Source organism: Cyprinus carpio, chromosome B5 (assembly GCF_018340385.1).
Source record: "Cyprinus carpio isolate SPL01 chromosome B5, ASM1834038v1, whole genome shotgun sequence".
NCBI classification, from domain to species: domain Eukaryota; kingdom Metazoa; phylum Chordata; class Actinopteri; order Cypriniformes; family Cyprinidae; genus Cyprinus; species Cyprinus carpio.
In genome coordinates, this window is record NC_056601.1 from 17425027 (window position 1) to 17435376 (window position 10350).

The following is a 10350-nucleotide window of genomic DNA, read 5'->3' on the forward strand; positions in this document are numbered from 1 at the left end:
CTGTCCCTCTCCCTCTCTTCCCTCTCGCTCTCTTCCCTATCTGTGGAATAAAACCTTGATGGTACACTTACAGAAGTTTCTCTTTGTTCGTTTTAATCTTATTCGTTTCACTTTTGCAAAGAACAGAGGACAGCAGCGTGCGTTTCTGCGGATCGGTGTGAGGAGAGACGGAGGAAGCTCCGCGGTCGAGTTGAAAACAGGCTAGCCTACCTATTTGTAAATAGAGGGTTTCGTGAACGGTCGGATCTCGGTGGTTTGCTTCCCCTTAACTTCATTCACACACTTTTGGACTTTTAAGGCAAAGTTGATAGCTATATGAGAAAGTTCTAGCCAAGTGAAAAAGTTTGTCAGATGATAAAAGCTACAAAGGTTTATTTAATACGCTACCTAAAAGCATTTTAATTGTCCTTTTTCCGGTAATGTCAACTGGAAAGAGGCCAAAATAGCTTCTTGCAACATCAAATATTTAAATATATATATATAGATATTGTTAAAAAAAATTAGACAACTTTAACTAGGCTATCATCATCAAAGACGTTTAAATAGGCTATTACAAATACATGAGCAAAACCATCAATAAAATAAAAATAAGTAAACATCCATCCCACAGAACAATTGATCTCTGAGCTACATTTGGAAACGTGTTTAAAATGACAATAAATTACTAATTTTTATGTCGCTGTAATTGTCTACTGTACGCTAGATGGCAGCCCGATCCAGACATTATAAGCCTGCACAGCGCAGCCCTCGGCATTCATGCACAAAAAGCCGGTTTCCCTGCGCATTATACCAAAAAACTTCCCTCGTTAATAAATCTGTTAAAACATACACTGAATGATGGAGTTTTATAATTACACTATCGTGATAGTCTGATTCCTCTTTTGTGCCCTGGCTGGCAGCGTGATCTGTTTCCTATCACTGGTAAAGCATTCCGTTATAGCTACTGATATCTTTCCAGTCAAAGTAATGGTAGTCGTCGCGCTTTTCCAATACTTTTTATTTATTTATTTATTTTTATCGTTTTGCTGAGAACTGGGTATATTAGTGACATCTGAAGATATGGTTTATGCAGTGATTCGCAATTTCGAGCCGGTATTGTTCTGTCAAATTACGTAAAATCTTAATGGATCCTTCACAGTTCAAATCTAGACGTTGTAATGGGTATTTTTGAAATTAAGTCTACAGCTTCGAACAAAACACTTTCAACTTTGTGTGACTCGCACCATTCCTTCCGCATCACGCGCATTTGTTTATATTTCACGTGCGCGTATAGTTCGCTCATTGCTTTCATCCCGTTTTCCTCTTCTTTCTGGGTTTTCTTCCTCTTTTTGTGACAATAGACGTTCCATTCTAATCGGGTTTCAAAGTAAATAGCAGCGCAGGGGCGAGCGCAATGTAAATTGTGCTTGTCAGAGCCCTCAGTCGTAGGTAGCGAGGAGCGAGGACTCTAACCAATGGAGTGAAGGAGGCTTGGCTAACCTTAGCCTCCCATTTTCTCTCTCCCCCCTCGATGCAGGGTTCTGACCAGTCAGTCGCCTTTGATTATCAGTTGCCAGCAGCCCCTCTCTTGGCTCCTTGACACGAGCACCATATAAGGCGCAGCGATCTCCATAGAAACGTGTCAGTTTCAATAGTAGTGTCAAAGTTCACTATATACAGACATTCGCGCAGATCTCCGTTTCGGAAACATTGCTCCGCTGGTACTCCCGTTAAAACGCATTCTTTTTTGGGTCTCTGCTTCTTACATATTCCAATAGTTGTTTTTTTTTTTTTATCCTTGCTCTGTTCCTACTGGAGAGGTGCAACTACATAGGCAGTCGGGCGACGTTGTTTTTTGTTTTTCTTTTGCTGGACCAGATGAGCTTTATTCATGAACATAGATAGAGAAATCCGTTCTTCAGTGTTTCCTTCTCTACAACCGCGAAGACGGAGAGAGGAGCAAGGAAGAAAAAGGAGGGGAATTTATTTTGCACAGCACTTTGGATCTTCGGTCCACCAGAAAGCTATTATTTTTGCTTCAACGTGAAGATTTTTTATTGCGGTATTTTTTAAGAAACTCGATATTTTATTATTACGTCTGGGATCGCTTTCTCTCTACACGATTGGGTTCCCGAATGGCTGACTGCAATTTACCTTGGAACTGGCCTCCCGACAATTGCATATCCTGATCGGGTGCCTTTCTATCGACTCCGGTATTTTGAATGTATTGATCATTTTCTGCTTCTACTTTTTTTCCTATGAGATTGAGTGCTCCGATCTGAATTCGCGCTGCCGTTCGTCCAAGACTTCTCTTTTCCCAGCTCCGATATCCGAGCGACCAGTTCGCTTGAAAGCACTTTTCGGGCCCGAGATATGGCAATGGTAGTTAGCGTCTGGCGAGATCCGCAGGAAGACGTGGCCGGAGGACCTCCGAGCGGCCCCAATCCAGCAGCTCAGCCGGCGAGGGAGCAACAGCAGGCGGCGTCAGCGGCACCACACACTCCGCAGACCCCCAGTCAGCCAGGACCCCCGTCCACACCAGGGACGGCTGGCGACAAGGGCAGCCAGAATTCTGGACAGAGTCAGCAGCATATAGAATGTGTTGTTTGCGGGGACAAATCGAGCGGCAAGCACTATGGTCAATTCACCTGCGAAGGATGCAAAAGTTTCTTCAAGAGGAGTGTCCGAAGGAACTTAACGTATACATGTCGTGCCAACAGGAACTGTCCTATTGACCAGCACCATCGTAATCAGTGCCAATATTGTCGGCTGAAGAAGTGTTTAAAAGTGGGCATGCGGCGGGAAGGTGAATATATTTCTGAACACGACACACTATTGCTATACACAGGTTTATTGTTTAGAGACATGTTACATAAAGCTCACATTATACACATACAAACGCGAAATAAATTTTGCTTTGATTGCTTGCTAAAGAGTGTCAGAGGGCGCGTACAAGCAGTAGTAAATCCGCGACCATAGGCAGGATCAGCATGCATCTTACAAAAGTAATTTTGTTTGCATAGACAGGCAAGCATCATATGCACCCATCGCAACTCAGCCAATTACATGAGATATTAAAGTCACCCATGAACGCTGTATGTGTGTAAAAGAGAGAAAGAGAGAGATGAAGTGTGTATGTGTGTGTGCATGTGTAGCCTATGCGCGCTTGCGTGCTGGAAGACTGCACAAGACTGCTGAAAAGCCTACTACTCTCACTATCCCCATATTGTATAGCTAAAAGAAATAATATGCTGTGGTTTTACCTCTGAAAGTAAGATGTGTGGATCTGTTTTTACGCCGTAGCCTAGAGTAAACATTTAGAGGCCTGTCTGTCCCCACACAGCCTAAGCTGTATGCGAACAATGGCCTTTGCAACATACAGTCTACTCTTAATTACTGACTAGGACAAAACTGATATTTATACCCCTTATATTGCTTTAAAATTGTAATTAGTTCAACGTAGGAATATGCTTATACACATTCTGTTTGAAATCAATAATAAAAACAGTCTTCGTGCTCGATTGTGGATAACATTTTTTTTCTGTTCCAGAGTTAGCCTACTATCCTGATCGTTAAATTAAATGTAAACTTATTACGACACAAATCTGTGCATATGTATATCACACGCATATGTCAAAATAGTGTAGCATTTAACAAGAAAGAAGCTGGTGGCTTTGAACTAGTTCTACTGAATAGTAGAGATTTAAGCCCTGTCCTCATCCACTATAATGCTTACTACATGCACATCCCCCCAAAAAAATTAAAATTATATATATATATATATATATATATATATATATATATATACATATATGTACACACACACACAAATGTGAGTGTGTGCGTGTGTGAAGACACAAAAATGAGAGCGAGAGAGTGTTTTTTTGTCTTGATATTAGCTGTTGAACTCCATAAACAAAGGTAAACATTACCACATACTAACCGATGAGGTTAGTGGGGCTTCAAAGACCATGTAAAATGATTTTTCTTCGAAACGCAATGCCTTGAACAGTTTCTTATTTAGTTGTATTGTCGTAGATGTTAAACAGCAGTATAGAGTAATCATGCACTCGAACTAAAGCTTCCACATAAATTATGTTTCTCAGTTCTGGATGTACATTTCCTCTCCCTTTCTTTGTTTTTGTCAGCGGTTCAGCGAGGCAGAATGCCTCCAACCCAACCGAACCCGGGCCAGTACGCGCTAACGAACGGGGATCCTCTGAACGGTCATTGCTATCTCTCCGGATACATCTCGTTACTACTTCGGGCCGAGCCTTATCCTACTTCTCGCTATGGCAGCCAGTGCATGCAGCCCAATAATATTATGGGGATCGAGAACATCTGTGAGCTTGCAGCTCGCCTGCTCTTCAGTGCTGTGGAATGGGCGAGGAACATCCCTTTCTTTCCCGACCTGCAGATCACCGACCAGGTGTCCCTGCTCAGACTGACATGGAGCGAGTTATTTGTGCTAAATGCGGCTCAATGCTCCATGCCCCTACATGTGGCCCCACTGCTCGCCGCCGCCGGCCTGCACGCCTCTCCTATGTCGGCGGACCGCGTCGTGGCCTTCATGGATCACATTCGTATCTTCCAGGAGCAGGTCGAGAAGCTCAAAGCACTGCACGTCGATTCTGCAGAATACAGCTGCATTAAGGCAATAGTGCTCTTCACATCAGGTGAGTGTGTGAGACGAGGCCTACTCACAGACATAAGGGGGCAATGCAGTACGGGGTGGGTAAGCTTCGGCATCGACGCTATAGCTCACTAGTGGGTCTCGAGCTGACTTTGTACTGTAAAATCTCTTTAGCGCACAAGTTATGAAGTGGTAATTCAAACGTGATCGATTCAAAGCCATTCACAAATATTTAAGATTTAATATAATGCAAAATGTTCCATGTTATTGTGCTTAACACGGGTGATATTATATCTAAAGTATACTGTGCGATACTTGTGGAGGTTGACAAATATACAGAGCATAACAATCAATACATCAGCTTGAATATGCATTTCACATTCATTTTACGTGATGTAAAATATTTAGGCCAATATTTTTACACTCAAGTACATATCTCAGAATATCTTTCATATATGTTCAACCACTTTAGTTCACAACTGTACATGAGGCCAGAGAGTGCATAGCACAAATATACATCTGGGGCCCTCTCTGTTGAGAAAAGCTGACTACTGAGGCCTCTATTATTAATAATTGATTTTAAGCTCGGGTGATATTTTTAAAGGATATGTTATATGAATGCGCAGATATATCCATTAGACTGGTGTCTATCTATTAACTGAGGGGTTATTTTGCCAAATAGTTAAAAATTGAGCTAAGCTATAATAATTAAAACAAATCAAAAATTATCAACACCAAATTACACAAAAAACTATATAGAAAAAAAAATAATAAATATAACATTAGTATTTAAATAGTTTTACACTTATTTTTTTTTTTTTTTTTTTTTTTTAACGCTGTTAATAGGGTTTAAGCGGACTGGTGATTTTAAATAGTTTTACACTTCGTATTTTGCCTTAATTATGATTTGATCTTCTTAGGCTATTATGTAAATTAATTGTATAATTAATATTAACATTAACTATATTTATTTTAGCAACTGGAATTATATACCTACGTTTTGACAAAATTAAGTAGCCAATACTTACTACTAGGCTAAAATACCACTACCCCTTTGTAAGAACTTGAGTTCAGGGCAAAGGTGCAAGCTACACACACACACACACACACACACACACACACACACACACACACACACACACACACACACACATATAAATAAAAAAAAAAAAGAAAAAATATATATATATATATATATATATATATATATATATATATATATTGCAATTAAGAAAACATCTGTGAAAAAAAAGTCTAGCAAAGCTTACTGGTCATGTTGTGTAGTGTAGCTATAATTTTATTTTATTTTATTTTATTTATTTATTTTAAATAAATTAAATTAAATTTAAAAGAGGCGTTTAAGTTAAAGTAGGCCACGGTCGGTTGGCCACCTTGTGTATTGCCTTAATTTTCATAAATATGCGTTACTGTTGAATGTGTATGGCATGCCAAATCTTTAATGGTGAAACATAATTAATGTTCTGAACATGAAATCTATACCACCGAAATGTAACATTGTATTTTTTTCTTAATGACGTCTGTCTCGCACGGTAGGCTACCATCCTTGCCTTTTTTAACAATGAATTGCTTACAAAGCACTCAGATATTTAGAGTCTGGGCTGGGTAGCGAATCAGAACAACCTGATGAAAGGATTTCCGTAAGATCCGAAATGTTTCAGTAATAACTATATCTTTTGATTCGTTGCCAGTCCGAAGTGGTGCGTAAAGTTTTGGACATATGGTATATATGTTCCACTTGATAGATTAATAATTAATAATGCGCCCACTGATTTAGTCTCTTCTCGGTTTCTTTCTGATTAAGTGTAAATCATTAAGTAAACTAACAAAAACATTCTTACACATACGAAACACATTGCACTGTGTTTTGCTGAATTTTCTCTGTTTTTTATAGCAGTTCTTTCTGCACATGCTGGCTGCAACGGAAGTGGCCCATGAGGTCACATTTACTGAGAGGTTTTAGCAAGGACTTAGCACAGTTCAGAAGTTCAGAAGGTTATTGTATTTGACCGCAGTGTGTTCTAGTCCAGTGCAATTAAGATCAGTCTCTGAGGCATGCTGTACACTAGGTCCTTACACTTAAACCATAGAAAACGTAAACTCTTATTTTGAATATCTTCAACACAGCCGCCATATTAGAATACTGATAGAATACGTCTTGGCCTGACAATGGTGTTCATGAGAGAGGACGTGATGCTGCATTGGCGTTCATGTGGTATTTGTAAACATGTTTTGACATAATGGCATTAACTGGCATGCACTATTAAAGTAGAAGAGTTTCTTGTAAAATACGTGTCTTTCTCTGAAATTTAGGCGATTGTGTCCTCAAGCAAGTCCACGGTAAAAAAGGTGATTGCTTCCAGCGGCCTTGCCTCCTCGTTCAGACTCACAGCAGAGGCAACTGCTGGTACAGGGAATCGGGCGAGAGATGACTTGGTAGCATCTGGAGAGCAATTAGGTCATAATTTGGTTATTACCATGCCCAATTCTCTGTCAGATATGAAGCTGGATATTTCCATATTTGACACAAGGCACGAGCGCCTTCTCCACCCTCTTCGGTCGAGCTTGCTATGCACCCTTGTCCCTGCGTACTCTTTGTTTAGTCTGATTTGTGAGCGTGCATGCGGTGTGTCCCCTACAACGCAGGGAGTACGTTCTGTTACTCTTGAGGGATTGCACAGACGTATTGTTTATTTATATTGCAGGCAGCCTCATATGCTGCGTGATACATGATGTTGGGCTCGTGTTTGTTCATCTCACTTTGTCAACAACACGTAATGCTGATGCTGAATGATAACCTGGGCCTCTTTTCTGTGCTGTGTTTTGTCTACTCAGACGCTTGCGGCCTGTCAGATGCTGCACACATCGAGAGCCTGCAGGAGAAGTCTCAGTGCGCCCTGGAGGAGTACGTGAGGAGCCAGTACCCGAACCAGCCCAGTCGCTTTGGCAAGCTTTTACTGCGACTGCCTTCTCTCCGCACTGTCTCTTCGTCTGTAATTGAACAGCTGTTCTTCGTTCGCTTGGTAGGTAAAACTCCCATTGAAACCCTCATCAGGGATATGTTATTATCCGGGAGCAGCTTCAACTGGCCCTACATGTCCATTCAATGATCCGAATGAGCGAGTGAAACAAAAAGACTAAAGGACCAAAATTCTGCAACCCTTTCAAGAAGACTATATATATAGGACCTAATTTCTGACCACTTAGGAAGACACTCTTTTTTGTCTTCTGGGACCGAAATGGAATATGTAATGTACAAAGATTAAAGAACTGGACGTACTCCCCTGTAAATCCATCGCCGTCATCAAGAACACTCTCCATTTTGTAAAATACTAGTCTTTATTTTCATTTTCTTTTTTCTTTTCTTTTTTTGTAAAGAACAAAATACGTACAAATAAAATGAAGAACATCATATGCGCAGTAAATGAGCGAGACTTAGCGGGAAAGAAATTTCCAAGCAATTATAAGAAATGTCCTGTGTCTATGTATCTCTGTTTTGTATTTTTTCTGGTTCTAAACCAGTTTTTTTCTGTGATTCTATACTAATGATTTTTGATATAACCTTTTGCTTCTTATAATGAGTGCGATATATGTTGTTGAAGATGTTCTCCAAGAATTAAAATTGAAGTGAGAATTTAAAAATAAAGAAAACATTAGACAAATAAGACACAGTCTAATCGCAATGACAATTTCACTGATGGTTGAACCTTCCCCCACTTGATGCTATGGACATGCAACTTCGGCAAATCTGACCTCATGGACATTTTAAGGAGAGGACACCGGTGAAACTTTTTCTTGGTCGTATGTGTGTGCGAGTGTGTGTGTTGAGTCAATCATCAGTCAGAGATAAAAAGACATGAAAATCAAAAGCACTTTTAATATATCATTTTCAAATACATTTTGTTTGTTTCGTCTTGATATTTTCGCTATTTCTTTTTTTATTGGATATTGCCTTTCATTTTTGCTCAATCCATGATATGCCTGTGCAGAAGGGTCGCGTGAAGTTGTGTGATGGTGACTATACTATTAAAAAGGAAATAGGCAACACTGTCTCGCTCTCAACAAATTCAATGTTCTTCATGCTATCAATGAGCTGTTCTAATGGCGGGTATGTGGGATGTGCTTTTACATGATGCATGTTTCTGTTTTCTAAGGAAGGCCAACGAAAACACATAGGTTTGTTTCATTTTTGTTGGGCTGACCTGTATGTTGCCACAAAATATCAAGCCCGTCAAGAATAGTTTTGAAATACTGTAAAACCTCTATAAGCAGAATACATGGTACAAATGCAAGCATTTGATTACTTTTGGAGGCATATTTATTCTGTGTGCGTTTTGGTGAGCACGTGCGTTTTATATTATCTGGAGTCCCCGTATCTTGCGCAGAATTAGATTTCTGTGACGTTGCTACCGACTGGTTCAAAGATCTATGCCTGTTTCAGCGCATTAATGTTTAATATTTTTCCCAGGCTGAACTGAAAGGCTTGCTCATAGTCAAAGAGAAGATATAGGCTACAGAAATACTGTCCTTCTAATAAGGCAATGAGGGCTGCTTCTATCACCACAGTTTTAAAAAACGAAGTAGAGGGGAAAGAAAACAAATCCATCTAAACTCGCAGACCATTATTATTTTGAGGTGATCGCGAACGGATCTGTGTCAGGACAGATGTTTTCACTAGGAACGCAGCAGCAGTTATATGTGTGATCAATCTAAGATATGTATAATGCCGCATGTAAGCCGGTCGATAGGAGCACTAAATGTGATGTATTGTACCGAGATAGAGAGAAATGCATGTGCAGCCTCATATGATTGGTTAGAACGACGAAAGGAAATCACTTGATGCTCAGATGTGCGCGACTGTCCTTCATGTACACATAAATACCTTTCACTTGTGATGTTAACAGTGGGAAGGAGGAGTTTTTTTTTATAAGTAGGCTACTGTGACAAGAACTTTCGCTGACCTCCATGTCACTGAATTTCTTACCGAGCGCTAATCTTTGTATTCAAGCAAGTTCGTTATAGGCTACGTTGATTCCCATAAAAAGAGGATAATCGCAAAAAATAAAGTGCGGGTTTGGCCATGCCCTACTTATTCCTCATTCAGACTGTTTTTCAATGAAGCCGTAAGGTAATACTAGCGTTGACATGTCATATTAATAATCTTTTTGCTTAAAGCGCACTTAAAGGCGGTCTGTGGCTTAGCAAGTGAGACAAAATATCCTTCTCTGTTGTATTTTTATTCAAAATACATATGTTTGATGGGGAAGATTCATACTTTAAAAAAATGCTGGGTTGTTTCAACCCAACTTTGGGGCAAATATGGACTAACCCAACCGTTGGGTTAAATTTTTACATTAAATTTTTAACCCAAAAGTTGAGTTAGTCCATATTTGACCCAAAGTTGGGTTAGAGCGTAGTATAGTGTTCATTTCATCACATGATCTTTGGAGGGGCAATTAGCTTGATGATGAAGTTAACGAGCATATGTGTTTTATTTTTGCATTGCCTTGCCCACCATGTAATCTATATTAGCGCTGTAAAATGAATTTCCATAAGAAAAAAAGTCAAATGCAGGCGAGACCATATATTTCTTGTGACTATGTCTAATTGCGCATTCTTTGAATTAAATAAGGTCAGGTAAGCTATTAGAAAAAAAATGCACACGGGAATTCTGCTGATTTTATGGAGGACAAGTAGAGAGACTTTGTTGCTAGAAAACA

The 10350-nt window shown here is 39.8% G+C and overlaps 1 protein-coding gene across 2 annotated transcripts; it reads left to right on the plus strand.

Annotated features, from left to right (window-relative positions):
- Positions 1 to 1515: 1515 nt before the first annotated feature.
- nr2f1a (nuclear receptor subfamily 2, group F, member 1a) lies at positions 1516 to 8680 on the plus strand. Of its 2 annotated transcripts, none has more exons than XM_042724634.1 (3): positions 1516 to 2785; positions 4128 to 4655; positions 7466 to 8680. In XM_042724634.1, the coding sequence occupies exons 1-3, from the start codon at positions 2353 to 2355 to the stop codon at positions 7738 to 7740; spliced, it is 1236 nt and encodes a 411-aa protein (XP_042580568.1). In that variant the 5' UTR covers positions 1516 to 2352; the 3' UTR covers positions 7741 to 8680. The 2 variants fall into 2 exon arrangements, with proteins under 2 accessions (XP_042580568.1, XP_042580569.1); XM_042724635.1 differs by having other exon boundaries at positions 4131 to 4655.
- Positions 8681 to 10350: the final 1670 nt, after the last annotated feature.

Excerpts from the sequence above, each read along its gene's own strand:
- nr2f1a (XM_042724634.1), top strand. The coding sequence starts at position 2,353 with ATGGCAATGGTAGTTAGCGTCTGGCGAGATCCGCAGGAAGACGTGGCC. Across the intron at positions 2,786-4,127 it reads AGTGGGCATGCGGCGGGAAG|CGGTTCAGCGAGGCAGAATG; the intron begins GTGAATATATTT and ends TGTTTTTGTCAG. Across the intron at positions 4,656-7,465 it reads AATAGTGCTCTTCACATCAG|ACGCTTGCGGCCTGTCAGAT; the intron begins GTGAGTGTGTGA and ends TTGTCTACTCAG.